The sequence below is a fragment of the Opisthorchis viverrini genome (genome assembly GCF_000715545.1).
Source record: "Opisthorchis viverrini unplaced genomic scaffold opera_v5_30, whole genome shotgun sequence".
NCBI classification, from domain to species: Eukaryota; Metazoa; Platyhelminthes; class Trematoda; order Opisthorchiida; family Opisthorchiidae; genus Opisthorchis; species Opisthorchis viverrini.
The window spans coordinates 593,275-615,310 of record NW_008751686.1 but is presented as its reverse complement, the minus strand read 5'-3'; the positions used below and the strand labels follow the sequence as shown (position 1 = coordinate 615,310).

Genomic DNA, 22,036 nt, shown 5'->3' with positions numbered 1-22,036 from the left:
CAGTCCTTGTGGCCATAAATCTTCCTGTGGTTTTGCCTACAACATTCCCGCAAGCAATAAACACTGATGATTAAATCGGCCGTTACATCAAATTCTTATATGCATGAGCATGGTGGGGCCAAATTCAAGAACAACAACCGGATACTCAGCAATCATTCCATTTAATCATTCATCAACTATGTTTGCCCAACTGAGCGTGCGACTCAGTTCCATGTTGCATCGTGTTTCATGTTTTTTATGTTTTGTGAGTATTACTCACCGGAGCACAAAACCCGTCAGTGGTATGTTTACTACTACAGTCAATTCCGTAAAAGAAAGTTTGCATGTTTAACCTAATAACATGTGGTAAAAATACTCTATTTTGAGCACGATGAATCCAAATCGAGGGACGGCATACCCCTCCAAATATTGAACAAGGCTAATAGTCAAAGACGTTTGGTTGACTTGCCATCTTTCATAGAATAGTCACATCAGCACTAAAATTTGGTGATAGGAGGCTAGCCCCAAGAGTTGTAGAAAAGCTGAAATTGAAAGTCCATCACTTCTATGTATTCAGATTTTCTAAATATTTTGGGCAACCCTTTAAGTATTTCAATTCGTCGAAGTGAGCGGGAGACCAAAGTACCTAGAATCTTATGCCACTGATGTTCACACAGAGGGTTTCTCTGTTTATAAGAACGTAGCGCGCTCACTAAGCAATCTGACTTACCATGAAATGCCTCGTCTTTTGTGTTAGATTTCTTCCGAATTTCAGGACATGTGAAGATGAATTCCATGAGCAAAGTATTCCAGGCGGTTTAGTTTAGGAATATTAAATCGGATGAACCAAACAAGCACTATGGTTTGTGATGGTTATCCGTCTATGGTACTGTCTGGCAAAGACTCAACCGTAGATCTGAGGCATAAGCAACATTTGAGATCAGTTGCTCTATCTCCAGTTATCCGACCGCTGAACAGGCTTCTGGTGACGTGACGTACCAGACCACTCCTAATTCGAGAAAATGAGTTTGCAGGCACCTCAAATGTATTGTGATTCGACCCCAGAGTTCAACTCCACTGGTGCTTTCAACAAAATACAGGCTCTTAAAGTAAACTTAGAGGGATTGGACACCTGGGTATTTGGTTGGGAGGAATTTGCTTGCCCTCTGGACCATTCTGAAGCGCGCAAGTAAATTCAAGTTCTTGAGGTGATAAATATCATATATTCTGAATGCTTCACTCAACACCCAGGTAGATGTTTCTGTTTATCCACCAATGTCATCCGCAGCTGGTTCGAACCACGTGGAAACTGAAACGAGTTGACGGCAAAAGTTGGCGAGCGAACGGAAGATAAACGGCGAAATGTATTTCACAACGTTTGGCCACTGACTATACTAAACGATGGAAAATGTGAAATCCATGGGGGCATTTACTTCAGGCAGCACAGTTTCTGTATTCGTACATAGGGACGAACTGGAGGTTAAATATGTCCGGTACGTGGGTTACCGTCTAGAATACATGCCTTACGACGAAAGCAATATTGTACAATAATTTCATCGCAAGGACCACACTATTGTTAATATTGCAGATTCACGGAGTCGTCCGATGAAAATGAAGTGTGTTTTGTTACTAGTAAATTAGAGAGGTATTCCTTTGCACTTACAACGACTATCTGTGGCAGTCGATAGTATAAATTGTTCACATATATTCTGGACATCTGGCGGGAAAGGCTGGCGTTGATCCATTCGCCAGAATTGTCAACATAATTGTCATCATCAGCTACAACAACTTGTGCCGGGCATATGCGCGTTTCAAAGGCACAGCGGATATAAATTTAAGGAGACTTCGATGAGTAATCTCTGGTTGTCAGTATAACATAGAGTATGGAAGTAAGAAGCTCCTGTGTAAAGTATCTGGTGAATATACAAAGATGATTTATTTTTTATTTATGAACAACAAAGTGTTCTTGGTACATTGGTCAGATAACTGCCAACCAATTGATGAAGCAACGTTTTCTTGTATGGCAGGAAAGTGTTTCGGAGGTCAAAGATGGGCAAAGAATTGTCGTCATCATCGTTTACAGTAGGAACTGCGTACCTATATTACAGATTTTGTAGCTGCTACAGCTTCGTTCAACAAGGATTTGGCAGAATTTGTACGTAGCTGCACAGTGGAGGCGGTAGCTCATATAAATGAGCGGCGGCGTTGTCAGTGGACGTTTCATTGGGGAGATTGGGAGGAAAGCCATACATTAAAGACAACACCTAGAATGCAATGGCGCCACTGAGTACACAACTGGGTCAAGTCCGACAACTCCTCTAACCATCGATGTGTTCTGTCACTGGATCTCCAACCACGGAGGCGGCACTGACCAACACAGTTGAGTGTACTGGTAATGGACTTCATAATTCGTTGATAAGCCGTCGTTTGACCTCCCCTTGCTGGCTTCCACTCTTCCCGTAGTTATGCGAAACAGCTTTTCGGAAATTCAGCCAACTTGCATACGGAGCACGTAGCAAAGCCACCTCAACTTATTGAGTGTGATCACCTCATCTATCGTGGGCGCGTTAGTGCTTCCAAAAACCGTTCAACATTACTTATCCGATGATCCCACCTGGTTGCAATTTTGGGGTTTTGCGGTATAGGTATTTGTTCATAGCCGCACCACTCTCGTTTGAACGGTCGTGTACCTGTTCTGGGGTAATTATCCCGGTGATTCCACACCAAAGAGAAACACTGGACTCGAGTTTCACTCTTATTAGAGCTCATCAGCAGTGCATATCCAATGGCCGCGCCGGGATTTGAACCCCGGACATCTGGCATGCGAGGCGAGCGCGTAACCAGTACTCCACCAACTCACGTTGGACGCATCTGAATTATCATGTCTGAACAGGCGAACGTGTTCACATTTGAGCGATGTTATTGGTGTGCTGGCTTGGGCAGTGCTCCGAAGACATCGATCGTCAAACAGTGGTAGCCTATTGACGTTTTAGGCATGCAGCGGTCAGAAGTCGGGCGCGTATAATAATAAGGGGCACACAGCAGCATCGTAACTCAGGCAGCATGTTCCCGTAGACCTTCTAATATCCACGGGATCTGACGTACAGCACATTAAGGAGGGTTGAGAATTTCTGAAGGGACACTTTTGTTCAACAGACACTGAGGTCGACAGGGCAAAAGGTAGCTTTTAGTTCAAGGAAGACAACCAGTGTTGGTCTCTGGAAGCAGTGATGTTGCACCAGAATTTGGTGGAGGGTGGAAATATGAAAATGCAGCACGGTACTTAGCTTGTTTTCCACGGATCTCTCTTTTCCTTCGTTCAGTCAACCTTCGAAGGGTTAGACCATGGATCACCTTCAATGCAACACCTACCAGACTGATGCCACGGCGGTTGTTACATAGCGTTTTCGTACACCTTTTAAAGACAAGGGTAACCGCTGATATGCCTCATTCTACAGGCACTTTCTATTTACTCCATGTCACACAAAAACCCAGGGTTATTGTCTTTTACTAGTATCATGGAAAGTATTTTTCTCAGAGTGTGACCACCATGAAGTTGCTGATACTGGTGAGAGCTTTAATGTAATATACAAGACTGCAAGGATAACGGAATTGGTGGAAAGGAGGTGAGTTGCCAGCTAGGGCGGCTTTCGGTTGTTCTACTCTGGGCGAATAAGGGAAATGAGGCAGCGAATGCAATTAACTGGGTAAAATCTTGCGTGCATTGCTGAGACAGTAGAACGGGTCTTTGATGTGTTTGGTTCGTATAGCTTTATGAGGGAAATGATTCTATAGTATCCTAAACCACTCCATCTACAAGAAGAGAGATAAGACTGCACAAGACATGAGCATTGACGTAAGAGTATTACTATCGTGATTTAAAATTATCCTAAATACCTTACAAGTGCTCATCGATCTGTCCGTTATTGTACTTTTGACTGAAGTCCTCAATAAATCTGTTCTGAATACTAATCGAGTTTCTAAGGATTAACAGTGTCGTTTTTCGTCACGGCAAAATCCGACAGCTTGATGAAGTTTTGGGTGTAAAGCCAAAAATTTTCCCAGCACCTTCTGCCTCATAAAGTCGACGTGAATACAAGTTTTGTTGATAGTGTTCCTACTTATCGATTGGAGTATGAAAAACGCGGTTGCATCAATGGACGGAGAACAATAAAAGAACCATCGAATAAAATGCTTGTAAAAATAATTTTTCACTTAGTTGCATGTCGTTATGGTTCAGGATTGATAAGCAAGATGATGAACACATTTCACAATCCGCGGAATATAATGGCTAGCAACGTTAACAGATTTGTCATTAGGTTGACGTGAGAATTGTTACATCTATCTGCTTCTTCAATGAGAGCGTCATACAGTTGAACGAAACAGCAAGCTAGACAAATCATGGTATTATAATGTGAGTTTTTATGAGTAAAACAGTGTTTCACTCAATCTAGACAAATATCGCTCATCTTTCCGTCTTTTCGTACATCTTGTGGGGTATTTGCTATAGGTTTTTCTGTTTATTACTTTGACAGAACAACGTTTCGCTTTTACCGGAACTAGATCGATGCGACATCATACATGTAAAGCTGGCTTGTATCAAATCAAAACAAACCCAGAACAATTTTTTCACAACACGGTAAAAATTTCAGATACGAGTCCTGTAGGCCGAAAGATCTCCTAAACAGTGGGGTGAAGGGACGCTATGTGTGATAAGTGATCAACAAACGGCCAGTGCTAACGATATCAAAAACTTAGTGCTGCAGATGACTGGCAAATCCAGTTCTGGTATATCTCAGTGCCTCCTTTGGAGGATGCAACCAGCTGACTGAGATGCAATAAATCACCTCATTTCGGATTCGGAACAGTATCTTTACGGTGGGTTGACATGGTAAATTCATCGTGTCCAAACTGTCCATGGGAGTTGGTTTTTTTCTTCCGGACGAGTTGCTCTTCCTCGATCTGTGATACAGAATGAAGTAAACTTACTTCTGCTAATCAAAATGGTGTTTCACTCGTTTCAATTGACGTGATTATTTTAATTAAGTTTCAGAAAATAACCCCTACACTGGACTTCAAACTAACTGTCCGCATGTTTTGACATCTATTGTCTTCAAATAAGATCACGCTACCGCCGAATTGAACCAATCAATGTGATGTAGATGGCCTCAACCAAAAGCTCGTTGAATCATAATTTATTCTAAGCAGCTGAAACGTGATCAATTAAACTAATTACACCCGCTGTTCGCTTCTACAATTTAGTTTTGTTTACGGAAAACTTATTGGGAAATTCTACTTGGAGGTCTCGCACTGTGTCGCAGGGGAAGGTGATTTATGAGGCGACATAATTGCTCCCATCAGTCAATATTCAGCAGATTAATAAAACACCTTGGATGATTATCACATTACATATATTTTACTGCTCTTGAACAGTTAAGTTCACTTTACTTTCCACAAATTGTAACAAACGTGCGCGCCTGTTCAATTTCGTATCCGCCCAACAGCGCGGTTTGACGGTTGGATAGGAGAAAGACTGATTGGCCGGGTTTTTGATTCTTGAATCCACGAAGGACAGATGAACCCCAAACATGTTATGTAAGTTTGTGGTTATCCTAGCGGAAGAGCTGTGCTGCACTGTTCGAATTGAAGCGGTGTCTTCAAACGATCTTTCATTATATTATCATTCAGAATGAGACGGAGTAACAAATACGTAGCGACATGTGGAGGAAACTGTCGCCAGACCTGTCGAAACTGTGACCTTAATACTAGTGAACTTGGCGGGGAAATCCCAAAAGACTATCCACACCCTTCCAACTGCAAAAAGCACTTCAAAAGTAAAACAAAAGGTTGTTATCCGTGAACGAATTTACAAGCATTTTAAGCTTTTGGTTGGCAACGTTGGATTGCGACGCCTGAAAAAAGCCGTTTATTGTCCCAGGCAGTATCTGTTACAACTTGCTCAAGCATCAGGCAAAGATCATTACAAGTGCACATACAGATTTTGCTTCTGGCCTCATTTTGGCTTTTTAGTCTCGCTGCTTTCATTGGACCCCACTTCGATGAATTTTCCTCTTATGTGGTTCTACTCAAGTTATGGCAAAATTGACAATAATGCATGAACAAGTTGAAACCCATATCTCCCGAAAGGTTGGCTTTACATTAGCAAAGGTGAATCCTATAAAATTGCGCAACGACAAGTTTTTACTCACCGAATCAGAATGATTAGTAATGTTGCCATAGAAGCGGATGAGTCCACAGGTTGACCGAAAATATTTGAGGTTAAGCAGCCTTCGGTGCTGTTTTAAAACGTATCATTGAGTAACAACCAATACTATGAAATGCAAGGACTAAACCCCTGACTGTGAACTATATTCCGGTAGATAGCGCAATATATGTTTTAATGGATAAACTTGTGCGAATTGAGGAAAGAGCGTAATTTTCTCCTTGTTTCACACATGAAGCTTTTCCGTGAAAATAAAACACCAAGGCGCGGTGAGAATAAATGCAACTGCTGAGAGAAAAAATCCACTCAGTAAGGTCATGTGACCATTGAAATTGTATGACTTCACTACTTTTTCACTACTACCTCAAATTGGCCACGCTCTAAAATACATTTGCCAATCTGTTGCCAGTCCTCTATTGCTCATGTCGGTAAGTAAATTACATACTCTGTGGGGAGTCATTGGAGCAAATGAACAGGATGCTTGAATTCTCTGCGGCTTTCAACTATGGTGCGCCAGAGGAAGAAAGGTAGCCATTGATATATGAACGAGTAGGCAATAATTGATCACCGGCTGCCGAGCGGAAACTGCCAGTCATCAATTTTCTCTTTTGAGGGAATTTTTGTCGACCAAGCCGCACCAACAGGGCCAGCGAGAAGAACAAAAACACAAACTTCTATGAAGCATTCCTGGTTTGCTGACTGTCAAATAAGGGAAGCGAAGCAAGGTTGCCATCTCAAAATTTCAACATCCGTCTCACGAAATAGGAAACTGACACTGACTATTAATGAACGGTTTATATTCATCTCTGCTATTTATCTCTGATATTCATCTTTCTTTTCTGATGCGAGGCATCCTTGTCACTATATATAGTTTACCTTTTGTGCTCGCCTAGCTACGGACCAGTGAAACTCCAGCAGGTCATCAATTTTCAACACCATATTTATTGTTTCCTTGCATGAAGTGAATTGCAAGCTGGAAGGCACGCAGATAACCTGCAAATATGATATATTTCAACTAGCGTATGTTGAAAAACTTTGCAACGGAATGTGCATACCTTTATCTCGCGTCGATGTTTTCATGTAGAGCCGACGGAGCGATTACTTGGACGAAGAAAGACAGAGTGTATATGGTGGATGCTACCTTGTCCTCATACGTTCGTGATCAAACCAATTACTGCAAGTCTGATACACCACTCTGAATGTGTAATTATGCGCACGTCCATGTATCTATTTCTCAGCGGGGAAATGTTTCTATGAGTAGTACACCGTGTGTGAAGGTAATTACTTGAATATATCAGCAGCTGGCTCCTATGTCGATAACTAAGTAAACTACTGGCATGGACCTTATTTTATCTGGTGGGATCAATTAAGGACGGGATTAAAGGACCATTCAGGCAGGATCTAAGTACAGCAAAGTAGCCGAGTAAGTTGACTGGATGGTCGGAATTGCCCGATAGGGATACGTACGAGCATCGCATTACCACACTCCGATCTTTGGAGCAAGACAATGCCGGATTATCACGTAAACATGGGTTCCGCTTACATCTGAGATCTGTGCAGACCTCTAAGGCAACACAAATAGGATAAAACTTACCGCACGAGACACTGACATCATAGTATAAGTCAGAGAAAAACTGTACTCTCTCCAGGTCACAAATTGATGAAAACCAATGGGAAATCGTGATGTAAAACACCACTAAAGACTTTTCGACTGCTCATTACTGGCTCAGCCCTTCTAAAGGCTTATCAGGTGGTCAAAGTCCTCGATTTTTCGTCAAGTCCACGTTCTACGTGGACCGGGATGAAACATTGGTGGCCTTGGATCAGCACATCTATTAGGTGAATATCGTTATGCAGTTGGAATTAAGCTGAGTCTTTATTTAAAACCAAATGGAAGTACCTCACCAAAAGACGAGTCATTTTGGTCGGTAAGGAAAATTTTCATTTATACGTAGCAATAAGCCAGTCAAATTTTAAGCCTCTGGTGTTTGCTTTGCTGAACAAAATGAGGGTTACGGCCTAATGAAGCAGTTACGCCCCCACAGGAGGACGCCAGGGTAGCTTGCTAGCTTGTTTTCGTATGTCCTCAGAGGTCCTACGGGGAAAATGACTGAAACAACTATTTTTGTGACCCCAGTGACCCGCTTTCGCCCATCAGCGGTCAAAGTGGTGTTTTGGTAGGCGTGGGTATTGTGATGAAAAGATGACTGCTAGTAGTGGAGTGCCATTACCCTTCTGGAACAGAACACCATCTATTCTCAATGCCATTCTTCACTTGACTTCTGGAAAAAGGTACTCTAGTGCAAGTGACAGGTGTTTGCTGATACAGTCTAAATGAAGTCTACAAAGTTGAGCAATGGAGTTAAATCTCGAACACCCGAAGAACCCCGCTTCAGGTCCACCAACAGAGCCGCCTAATCTGCGTTCTATTTACTCACTGGTTCCACACATTTGCGTCGACATTCATGTCTTAGGGGTGCGTCAGTATTTATGAAACTACTACTTCGGGTACTGGTTTTGCAATCAGTTACACACTTTTCCATATGAACACCCAAAACTAGGCATTTACTACCGCTTTGTCCAGAGTGTTTTGAAAAACTGAGCGGCGGGACCTCCAGTGTTCTATGAATCCATGATCATGAGTATAAGATGGTCAGCGTGTGCGTAAACACCTCTGCGCCGCAGCTCGTCAGCGTTAGGGAACTGCCTTCAACCCATCTCCTTTCCTCAGAGAATTTGATGATTTTTTGCTCACAAAAGTGACAGGTTTTACATCATGGACCAATGTGTCAAGCAAAATGGGAACACATCGTGAAGTAAGTTCTCCTCGCTGCACAAATGAAAATCAAAAGCGACGGCCACTACCAACATAGGAAGTGTAAGTTTGACTACTGGTCATTCAGAGTGCACTGTCACCAAGAGATGCGATAGATGGCAACGGTAAAGCTTCGTAACACTAATTTCCGCAATGTTTTTTTCTGACTGGTGATTGAGTAGTGACCCCAAACTGGAATATCCCTATCTGTCATCTGCGTGAAAAATAATTACTTTGATGAGTTAAGACATGTGACTGACGAAGACACAGAAATAAGGAAATACTTGCGATTGAAAACAAACGATAATATGATGCATGTGTGAAAAGGCAATGTTGTGTACACTGATTTCCGTGCAATACCTCTTTCCCAGCCGTATTACATTCAACGAACCCAAAAATGTTCTTTAATATAAGACGCTTCCTCCTTGCAGACTGGCACGTACAAAGTGATCACAAGCCTCCCCACATGCAGACAATTTAATTTAATAGTCATCCTTTTGTTTGCTGGGCAGTTCACAGGAAAACCAATGGCCATCAACGCTACCTGAGCTACACCATGTTCCTCCATAACAAATAAAATTTGATTTCATCATTGTGTGAACAGACTTTGGAATTTTGTGGAGAATTCATCCTGTACGTTAAAATAATCTGTGCTGAAAATCCAAGAAGCACCATACAGCTGTATCTTCCTTATTGGGAATCATCAGCAGTGCACATCTCACAAAACTCCGGAGAGTCTCGAACCCGCCGACTCCCGGCTAGTAGTTTGAACACTTAACATTTCGACCACAAGCGGCTGATTAGCAATGTGATTAATTCGCACTATGGCGGCTCTCCTCCTTTAATCACGGGATCCACATCACGCGGTCACACGGTTTGACTGGCTCCTCGAACAACGATTTCACAGATGGAAGTTTCACTCTTCGGGTGAAGTTTATTCTTCCACTGAGCTACTCATAGTTTGTTGGTAGTGTGGGAAGATTTCGTCCTGTAAGTAATGCCAATTTGTGCTAAAAAGCCGAAGTGCACTGTAGAGCTGTGAATAAAAAAGTTATACAAAGCTTCTCAACTTTCCAGCATAGCTTGTCTTCACTTACAGGACGAAGTCTATTCAAAATTTGATTTGACCATGCATTTTCGATCAGTCGGTTTGATTCTGGGGGTGCCTGAAGTGAACGCACCAGATATTCGAGCTGTTGTACCCATGTGATCCAAACGTAAGCCGTGTTTTCTGAATGTGAATGCACTTGCATTCTGGTTAGGTGATACATACATTAGCACAGCTTTATTTCCCACACACCTTGTTCCCACTGTTATATCCTGTTCTCATGTTTCATCCGGGAAGGAATGGTAAAACCTAGTGAAATATTTACCTTCTTTCGCCGTTCCCTATTCACTCACTTACGCTTCCATCTAAGAGTCCATATGTCGTGTTTTTAGGATCAAATCCTGCTGCCTAAATGCACCGTTGCCGTTTCAACAAAGAGTTAGGTCCGTCAGAGAAAGAATGAGTCTTACTTGTTGTGACGGCTTATATAACCGTGACCTATACTCGGGGGTATTCGTGACCTGTATACAGTTCTGACCAACACACTCTCCTGCTCCACCGCAGGTTGAAACGTGTATGGCGAGCATTTCTGTAAAGATTGTAATACACTCATATTTCCTTCCAAACGCCGCTGCATTTTCGTTAGGCTATGGCCGAAATGATTTGGCCCTGTCTGGGCCCGGGTGTCATAACAGCATCTCAGCTCATGTAAACCCACCAACTTTGTTGTTTGGCGGCAGTAACGCATCACTGTCAGTACTGATCTTGCCACCTCTGACGACCACAACCACGATGGTTATGATAATGATGATGAACGAGTTAGCTAATCTACCTTCAGGTTCCAACTCAGAGTGGTTTGCTTGTGATCGGATACCTCTAAATGCGGTTCGAGTGCGTCTGAGCGGCAAACTAAAGTGCCTCATGTTGCCTACGATTAGCTTCTCAGATTTATTGAATTTCTGGAAATGTAGCTAAACTGCACAGAAAGAATGGCTGAACGCTAGTCACATTTTGTCCAGTGTAGTTCACTTTTTGCCTTCGCGGTTATTTTGAGTGGCAGGTATTTTCTCGGGACAGCCATTGTTGGCTGGAAAGTGATCAAATATTTGGTGTTATGCTTGTTCACTCGGTACTTACACATATACGGGGCAAAATGGAAGTGGAGATTTCCATCGCTTTCTCCAAGAAGTTTTATCGACAGTGCAGATATTTTCTGGATAAAAATGGATGTAATCTGGCCCTAGTTTGTCACGACTATGTTTTCTATTTAGTAAAGCACACTGCAGGCATTAGTGCCATAAATAGGCCATTCTGACCGAGTAAAATAGGATCATATCTATCCACTCAACGGTGAACATGTTTGGACAATCAATCACTTTCTGGAGGATTACGCAATGAAGGCGATATACCCGATGTGTACGTTCGCTTAACATCCCGTTATAAGATGTCTTAGATTTCGGACGAATTTGAAGCGCAATTAGAAAGATTTCACCTAACAAATGCGATTTAATGAGGCGGACACAAACTTATTTCCACAGACTTTATCGACTTTTAACTGGTTTTTAAAGTAAAATTAATCTCTATCGGACGTCGCAGAATTGAAAAAGATTTTCGGTCCAAGAAATAACTGATTTACCAACGAAAAGAAGACACACCAATGTCAGAAACTTGGCTTTATCAGATTGTGTCACCAGCATGACTGATTTGCTGAGTAATCAAAATAGTGAACTTTTCTAGTCTACTTCGATGACCCGGTAGCCTAGTCTAGAAGTTGCACACGATAACGCGCAACGTCATTGATGACTCGAATTGATAGAAGCAGAGAAGTTTTGTGGCCGAGGATTTGAGAAGACGGAATCAGGTATATGGCATACATAAATGATCGAACAATTACACATCCCATCTTAACACAATAAAGTGAAGCTCTGAGGTGTTGGGTGGACACAGTTTTCACCCAGCGCAAGACTTAGCCTTGGTATGACGATTAACAATTTAGAATATGCCTCGTGGATCACAGCAGCGTGGTACATACTTATGTGCTTTGCGGTGGCGGGACCTGTTGACCACCTGGAATCACATCTTGTACAATTGATCAGCGATGCGGATCTGTACGAATGTTAACCCGTAATCAAACAATGTGTGCATATCCAGCTGGATAGAGACTTGAAGCCCACAGTTTAGGCGCATAAATCATCTTGCAGGTTCTATGACTAATTAACCAATCAGTGACACTGGCTCCACAAACTTTCAAGTCGCTGGTGCGTGCTGAGTCAATTCTGCTGTATGGTCGTAGGAACCACGGTCAGCGTTCGCGAAAACATACCTGAATTTGAAAACCTCTCTGTATTCATCAACCGTTCACTGAATGGGTGCTCAGAATTCCGGAGGTCATTAGTCAGTTATTTGCACATAATTTTACCTTTATACTACTAATCCCAGTGCCAGGTTTTCTTTACTTTCGAGTGTGAAACGAACTACAGCTTTTTGTCGACATTGTTCATTTTTCTAAGTTTGTAGTGGTAGTCTGTGGGGTGCATTGCTCCCACACCACCAGTACTATACATTTTCCCCAAAAATTTCAAGGTGAACGCGGATGTAATCAAGATAGCAGTTGTTTCATGACAGAATGCCACGTTAACATACTCCTAGAACAAATAGCCCTTTTAGAATGGCTGCTTATTGCAGGCTACCTAACCAACAGCTGTAAAAGGATTTTCACATTAATCACGAGAGTTATCAAAGAGAGTGCACTGTAGCAACCCGCAGCTCTCTGTTGCACCAGAATATCTTGCAGTCATCGTGAAAAACACAAACCTTTTAAAACAGAGAAGAGGTCAGCAAACGTCACATTAAAAAATGCCTTTCTAAAAGTTGATGGGAGGTCTACACCTATCTAAAGAACAGAACAAAGAGAGAACTAATAATGGAGTGTATCAGGGTTTTCCTGAACCCTATTTCATGTCGACTTCCTGAGCACATTATCAGCCAAGATTTGAAAAGGCCTTGGTGAAACACCTAACATACGAAGAATAGTGTAAACATGCAGTTCAGCGGAGAATTATTTAAGCCCTTCGTAACAAACATTTTGATTTTTGAACATATTTCCAATTTGCATCTCGAGTGCGAAATAGAACCGACGGGAACTCGTTTGCTGGACCTCGTCACGAGCCTCTAGATGGGGGAGACCAGCGCTTGAATGTTCAAGAGTAGGTATTTCTATGCGGGTTAAACTGTACACTGATGTGCACTTAATAAAATTAGTTTGTGGAATCAGCATGAAGTATTCTTCTCCATCAAGGGAGGGAACAATTGAACAAAATATTTGCTTTTGTTGTCGTTCATTAACTATGCCTACTCCGTCTCCAGCTAGCGTTAATCGTCGGTTATCTGGTTGGCCAGTCAACCGTACTGCATTCACTGATCCGGCGAAAGACGGGCCTATCTTAATTAACAGGCCTGAAGAAACGGATATGCTGAAGATCAAGTCATGTTGTTTATCCCAACTTCCAATAAAATGATACCCATACAGATCTCGAGTCCAAGATTTCCCATTTGACCTAAACTAACCAAATGAGACAGGACAGGATATAAGTTGTACTGCCCAAACACGAATTTGAAAACTAAATACTACGCGCGTTTAAGGAGTTCGTGGGACTCAATGTGTTTGAGCAACTCTGATCGTGGATATAACTTACCCTTCAAACTCTAAAGGAATTTCATCCACTTCGTTGTATATAAAACGATAGCCAGTACCGTTGTCGTTTAATGGGGTCAAAAACAACTCAACTTATTCAAATAGAACAACTGATCTCAAGTCCCGAAATTTTTTCTTTTTGTGGCAATGACCAGCACAGATTCGTTCGACAGGAAAATTCCATTATAGTTTGGTATCGGTAATCAATATCTCAAATAGGTTTCCCATGACGATATTAACTACTACTGTTCACAAGGCTGAAAACATGGAGCAGGTAAAAAGTGAAGCTATCCATTCAGGCACTTATGTGGGTGCAGCGAATTTCCACAACTCCAACCCATACTTTGTTTAACCTAATTTGTATCTCAAAAGAATTAGTTGAAAACATTAATGATTACCAGAATGTTCTGGATAATTTACCCCCACATTCCAGCATTTTCACAGTGGTCCCATGATTATGTTTGTGTTGAGAGGTGAGTTTTTTTTACTAGTGAAACTTCAATAGTCAATGCAGCAGACTAGTGCTAGTCAATCATATACTTTCATGGATAATTGGGTGTATGAGTGACGTGTGCACTTTTTGGTCAATATCAACTCGGAACACAACACAAAGCAAAGCTGCGTTGTTGGAATAATACTCGTAAACCCACACTTCAAGCTATGGTACCAACTGAGTGAGTACGTTAAGAAACCAAGGCTGTCTCTGTACTGAACTGTAGGTTGTCTACTAATCTGAGCAACTCAAAGTCCAAACTTAATGAAAACTCGTTCCAGAAAACATATTTTGAGCTTTTCAAAATGTTTTACCCTAAGGAAACGAAACGGTACGAAACGTTACGTACTTACATACTGAAGTTTCTCCGGTATCCGGATGAGCTTCGACAATTTTCGTCAGATTTTCTTCTGCAATGAGCGGTTTAGTCAATCTCACGGTCTCGGGATTCACACTTTCTGGTGCAACATAATGAACCGCCATGATTGTCTCTAGGGAAATCAGTTTATTGCCGTCTAGAACAAATTGCAGTGGCCGGTTGTCCTGTTCTTACGTCCACATGTTTCCGGAACATACATCCAGGAATCGACCTTTACAAGCACGTGAGGGCCAAGAAAGGTTCTGAGCCTTGATGTGTGGAGGACCGAGAACTCCACTGGTCGAAAAGTTTAAAAAGTGCAGCGATTCCGAGTTCATCGTTGCTTGCTACCCTATTAGTGGAGGCCAGCCAACAGCATAGGAATGGTTCGAATGAAAAAAGCTGGAGCTATGTTAACGGAGCAGCTGGCTGGATGAAAATTCTGTGACGCATTCTCCTGGCCTGGTCCAAAATGGAATGTGTCGTGCCTAGTAATTTCGAATGTTGACTTATTATTTATCAAATACTAGTCTCACCGCATTACGGAAATCCTTCACCTGACCAACTGGTTGTGAGTCAGGTCGACCGTCTCCGCAAGCAGATAAATTTAGTGGTATCAATATCTATTCTAGGTCTGTTTGAGTGCATCTTCACCAGTCGTTAGGATATCACCAGCGCGGAACTGTGCAACCAAACTGCTAAGCTGGGCAGACAGAGCGACAGACTTCTGATCTCCAACCAATTTACGCACTAGAGCTACAAATCTTTTAGTATGTGTGTGTTATGGTCATCTATAAGCTCGAAATGGTTCTGAGCTCGAAAATGTTCTATGGTTTAAACGCAAACGTACTGACAAGAAGATCCGTGATTCGAATCTGACTACCGCAACTGGACTGTCAATCTCCAGGGTTGGACAATCTTGGAATACTCCAGCTCTCGTGCTTCTTTCGCGTGACACGGCACCTAGGCACAGAAAGGATGTCACAGGTGTGAACCATGTTTGTGTATCATGAAGCTCAGTTGCTACTAAGCATCAAGATTTACCATTCCCCCCCAACTTACCATTAGTATACACACAGGGGTTAACGACAAACATCTGCGGGTGCCCACGATCTCTCGTCTTCTTGCTCATGTGACAGTTTCACGTGTTGCGTTCCAGTTGCACCAGGTTACCGATGCCTTATGTACCTCAAAGCATGTCTAGCCGGTGTAAATCAAAGCAGGTAAAAAGCCACTTTTCTCGACTGTTAGAACGTTTATTCGAATAAATCGCTAGCTACTTGGTGCACCAGCACTACAGCTCCCGTGCACGGGAACTCAACGGCTTGAGATCATGAGGTTCTGAAAGGACATTGTTCGAGAGCACTCCAATTTAATTAAATATCTCAGAAATTACTGACTGCAGTGAACGATGCAGCTACCTGGATGGCTGACCTTGGCCCAGTTTAGTGATTGGTGGTTCAAAAAATTTGATTTTTATTTCCAAAAATGTGTGGATAAACTTGATGAAGTGCTACGAAATTAGATCCAATTACGAAAGCTCATCTTGGTGGAACGATGTGAATTTGCGCAGCAACCTGAAATGAGACGACTGAATAAATACTATGACAACCAGACTTTCTCTGAGGTCAATACTATGAAAGTGTGAGGTATCTAGCTTCGCGAGATCGCCTCCACTTAGCCCATCAAATGATACAAACGTTCAGATCGGATCCCAGTAGGATGATGCGGCTGTGTCACCACGCACTAAAGGCAAACAGCTGTTGTGCATTTTCTGGCAGATAACTTCCTTATTAACTTTACTGACGACATGACCAACTGTAGGTTACCATTGGCATTGTGCTGCAGTTTACGGGAACCTCCCACAGGTCCTCCTCACCAGAGATGCGCTCTTCAGTAGAAGGAGACCGTATGACTAGAATTCCAAGAACAACTAGCAGAATTTGTACCAGACTGTGAAATCGCAAACTTGTTTTTTTGGATCGTTTCCATGGTCCGTCGCATCTTTATTGTCGGATATTTAGACCAGGTACCACACTTTTGTGGTATTTGAGTTAACTTACAAACCAATCAGACAAAATGTTCTCCGAATAACAAAATCGAAAATAGCAAATTTCGATGTGCGCTTATTTTTGAATTGCAAGAACTAGCCATCTGTAAATGATTTTTCTTTGTGCTGACTTACATGTGGGAGTCAGCTTTTTAAAACCCTCATGGAACAAAGCCAAAAGACGAGGACAAATAGGAGCTATGTTTGGCGGGTTTTGTATCTTTTAAGACGCCTTTCTTGTTTATTTAGAAGCACCTTATTTATGGATAGTAGTCGCCGGAGCCGAATTTCCCATACACCATTGATATGACCGACAAAACTACCTTACGTCTCAAATGTCGTTTGGTGAATCGGGTGATTTTTCGTCAAGTATGTGATGGTCAGCAAAGATTCTAGAGTCGAATGATTTTCGCAAAGTAGTGAAACGGGAACGGAGTTTGCAACAGGTCGTAAACCGCCGCTCTACCTGTCGATGATAACCGGCTCATTTGCAAACGGTGAATGTAATGTAGGCCTATTGTAGCATGAAATCGGTGGGTTGTCACGTGACTCATTGAACTCGAGTTTTTTGGGATGCTTGTAAAATTGGGCGAGATGACCAGTGAAGAGTTTTGAAGAGAACGTTGGATGTCCAACGTGCATGCGCGACCGCGCTCGCTCTTCTCATTTCATTAATTTCATTGGAAGCCAAGATGACTGTGGTCGATGACAAAGCCAAGGGCTAAGATGGCCTCTTGAATAACGAAATGAAGTGGCATGTCCAGTAATTCGCGGGCGAAATACAACATGACTTCAGTCATCTGCTTAGACTATATTTGAACTGATATACGTGAACTGAACTATGAACTTAACTGTACACGTGAATACGTTTGTTATTTTCCTAACAAATTCTAACGAGGGGAGCGCGCTTTCCCTCATCAAATGCTTTATTTTTACCATATGTGATGGAGGAAGTGCGAAATTCCAAATAAACGGCTATGCTGATTAATTTATAAGTCTTGAAAAATTCCTCCGGTCGTTTAAGCGTCCATGATTCACAATGCAGTTTTGTAAGACTAGACTGAAGTTTGAACAGAAGCCTTTCGTCAATGTGAAGACGCACGATATCCAGATATTTACTATTGGTTTTCTTCATGAACGTTCACTTTTTTGTGCGCTTTCAGTTCAACAGAATAAGTTGAACAAAAGCAACTTCAAAAAGGTTCTAATCCCATTGAAAGATATTCTAAAGAAATGGACCCTCTCTTGCAACTTCGAATGTTAGTTATCACCAATTTCTCAGCTTCATTTTCCATTGCCAGAGCATTTCTCAGGCCTATCGAGAAACAATGTGCGCGTTGATGGACAAGTTAGAGCTGCCACTTTTTCATTTGTTCTTTAATGGAACGGATTCATCTTTTATATATCGTCTTTTACCTTCATCCGACTCTTGAACTGCATAAAGCTTTACTCCCTCCCTATCCTAATATTGTGCCAGTCCTACGTTGGCCGCACCATAAGTGTTTGCTCCCATTGAATGAAATGAGGAGGGAGATTGTGAAGCTTACAAGATTATCGATTGTATTTGTAACTATATTCTTATTCATTGCGTAGGTGAGTAAATAGCTGAACAAAAGTATGACTATTCCATTGATCTACAGTAATCGGCTAGGATAGTGCAATATAAAACTCATAAACAAATCTATTTTTTATTTTTAATTCATCAGGTGTTTCCAGTTTCATTATATGTTTTGAACAATCATTTGGAAATTTAATTCTGGGAGTTAAAGATGACCAGGTGAGCATTTTACTGTCATGTTTTCCACATGTTTTAGATGTCTTTTATGGAGACCCAACTGAAAAAACTTCAGTAGTGCTGAAATATGTTGTCGAGATTTTACACACTATTCATAAGGTTGCTGAAATATCTTCGACAGCCCACGACCATTTCGCACTTTTCAGGGCATGGCAGATAAGCCGGTTCCCCAGGTTCAGTCAGCCTTAAGTTGTATTTGTACCCAAACTGGACCGATTTGACAACTTCTCCCATTTGCACACAATTTCGTTTTTCACATGGGACATTTGAAATCAACTGAGCCTCTTGTTTATGCCGATTCAGCAAATTCAGTTGAAGCGGATCGTCATAAGCGGGAGAACTAGTTTGATTTAGTTGATTCCCCTGAAAATACTATATTCGTGTGCCAATAGTGGTATTTTTCGAAACACTGAACTCTGTTTTCCAACTTCAACGAATGCTGTTTCCACTACGCCAGGGTTAAACAATGGAAACCAACGTTATTTTGTGAAGTTCACTTGTCGAGCGGACTAATGTGCATTCCTATTGGCAGGTGACTTTCTGCAAGTTCCTCAAACCATAACGGTACATTGGATTGACTCTACAGTTACAATATTCCTACTGTTTTGGCCATTTTTGTTAATTGCTCCCATAATCAATTGGCATCAACGAGGGATTATTCATCGTGCGTCGGTTGTCTCGTCGATGGCCATAGATCTTAGGTTCGACTTGGATGGGAAACTGTGTGGGTGTGTCCCCGATTTTGCGTTGCTTGCTCCAAAAGATGGAGTGTCAGTGGGCGTTGCCCATTGAGGTCGCGTGAAGATGACTTCAGCCTCGGTATTCCAGCACTGAAATTAACTGCTCATTCTAAATTATTTAAAATATGCGAACAGATTGCCTTCTTACTCCATGTCCAGTCGTGGCTGCAGATTCAGGTAGCCACTAATGAAATGAAGAAGGTCCTCGCTGAGGAGTCATTCATTAGAAATGCTAACTGAACAGTTACAGACCATTGGACAGGGAAGCAAAACTCTCATATGCATCTTGTTTACAAAAACTGAATATCCATCTACTCTTTGAACGCGTCTTTCCGAACTTCCCTGGATATTCATGGATTTTTGCTCAAATCCAATCAAATTCTACAAAGCGACTCCACAAATTCTGCAACAGATTTTTCAAGAGACGCAAGGCGATTTTCCAAAAAGAAAACATACTACTCGCATGTCTTTCCGCCAGTAGCATCACCGTTATACTACCACTGTCTTTGGACGTCAGACCTAGTAGATAAGGGTGCTGTTAAACCAGTCGCGGCGAACGTTGGCTAACCTATGTATCAAGTTTAGTTCTGTACTGTTTCGTTTGTGAAAAAAAAATTGACAAAGCTTATCTGCGGTAGCCTTGAAGTTCAAGTAATAGTATTGTACCCTAATAATATTTTGGCTTGGAGACATCCACTAATTACTTTTCTCATTATATTGCCAGAGCCTATCCTTTTCACCCGTTTAATCTTCGAACAAGATAAAAACATGACAGTTACATGAAGATTTAGTAAACAATCGGTAGATTTGTTGCTCGGCGCCGTTTCGATTTTCACACAAAAACTTCCTCAGGCCAAGTGAGTAAATAACTAGGTTGGTCGAGTTGATGGGGGAGTCAGGGAACCGATCCGTAAGATAGCTTGTGGCTAGCTGACTTCGTCCGTGCTGGGAGTCAGTCTGAGTTCCGGTTCGTTGGTTGGTGGGGGTGTCTAACATTCAACATTTGTTAGGGGGGCATTGTCTACATGTTGAAACCGCGATGTTTAGGCCTGCATGCGTCGAGAGAAGCCGGAACAATCGGAATGGCGGGTTTAGGGGACTGGTAAGTTAGATCTTGCTCGACTTGGATTTTGTACTTTTAGACCCAGCTATTTTGCTGATTACTGCACACCACCTCGCGTCATCTTGGCGACTGGTGGCCGAGATGGTGGAATATACCAAGCGTGCCACCGTGACTAGAATATAGGGTGTAGAACCAGCAAGCGTATGGAACGCTGTTATAAACCAGTCGAGATGATACTAGGTTGTGTGGAGTTTTCAGCAAAATGGCTGGGTTTTAAAGTACAAAATCCAAGCCGAGTAGGCCTAACTTGCAAGCCCCCAACCACAACCCAGTTGTCTTGGCAGAGCTCAACCCACACAGGCCTAAAGCCTCGGTTTCAAGACGAACACAATCCGTCTAACCCATCTTAGATGTCAGTTATTCCCACTAACCAAAGACCGACTCCCAGAACTGATCAATTCGGATAGTCATAAGATGTATTATAGATAAGTTTCCTGGCTGCCCCATCAACACGATCAACCTGGTTATTTACTCACTTGGCCTGACAAAGCTTTTGTGTGAACAGCGAAACTCCACCGAGCGATTAATTCACCGATTGTTTACCAAACCTCCAAATTGATGACTTCCCAATCGTTACCAAGCATTTTCCAGTGGATTGAAATGACAGCTACCTTTGAAAACCTTATTGCTTGCGAATTGTGAGTCTGATCTGTTGAATATCAGTTGAGCCCATAGCTTATCCACATTAATAGAAGCTGCAGAAGATACAACGCAAATTTCTCATCACGCACGTCAATTTATAAGCGACATTTCGCTAAGATGATTTTGATTGGAAATATCCGATAGCTGAACAAGTAACGTCTTTTATAATCGGCCATAGGGGAAAAATTCCCAGTAGCAAATGCCAGTTTTGAGAAAGGTTCGCAACCACAGTAACAATATCTTAGCGCGGTAGTGACCTACTTAGACGTCAAATTGAGTCTCTGGGAGATTAAATGTAAGGTGTGCACGGCGAATGGAAGAAATTCACTTTCGTCTGATTAGCAGAACAACTCTGACAAGCCGAGAAGACAAAAAGATTATCTACCCAAAACAAATTCTAAGCACATGATCAGGAAAGTTCTGTTTATTTTGCACATTTGTTATTTAAGCCTGTTTGCAGGAAAACAAATGTCTATACTACATCACACATCAAATAGAACTCCAAGCAAATTTTCTTGTGTGAATTGAAAGGCCATAAAACATCCATTACCTTTGCTGGGTAGCAGTGAGGTTTATAATCTAACGCCATGGGAGTTTTCTTCTGAGGAAAATGTGAGCCCCGTTTGTCTGACGCGAGAATGGTTTATGATGGAAGACTTCTATGGACGTTTCACCAAAGTTACGTGCCCAGCTGAGGCCGAAGCGCCTCCCGTATGAAGACAGCTGGTGTAACTGTTTGGCTTGTAAATGTGGTCTCTAGCGATCGCACTCTGTGGTTGAACTTGTCAGAAGGATACTTTGAATAAACTTTGCTCTCATACAGCTTCTGGATGGAAATGCCTATGTAGTCTGATAAACTGTTCTATCTTTAGCAAGATAACTAGGGGCACCACGCATGACGGGCATGAAATCCAGGTGCCCACCATATCCTCTAGTTTATTATCGTAGGTCCAGTACAGTCTGTCCTTGTCTTCTGGAGTGAATGCCGTCCCTCTTTGTGATCTAGTCCGTGGATAGTCTGCAGTGGTTTGTTGCTGCTGTTGGTTCATATCTTCGTAACTGATCATCATCCGGAG

At 42.1% G+C, this 22,036-nt stretch overlaps 1 protein-coding gene across 1 annotated transcript; it reads right to left on the bottom strand.

Annotated features, from left to right (window-relative positions):
- Positions 1 to 4,827: 4,827 nt before the first annotated feature.
- On the bottom strand, positions 4,828 to 22,009 carry T265_02449 (hypothetical protein; the record flags this gene model as incomplete). The annotated part of the gene is made up of 2 exons (XM_009166698.1): positions 4,828 to 4,941; positions 21,884 to 22,009. 2 exons carry the CDS (start codon positions 22,007 to 22,009, stop codon positions 4,828 to 4,830), a joined length of 240 nt encoding a protein of 79 aa, XP_009164962.1.
- Positions 22,010 to 22,036: the final 27 nt, after the last annotated feature.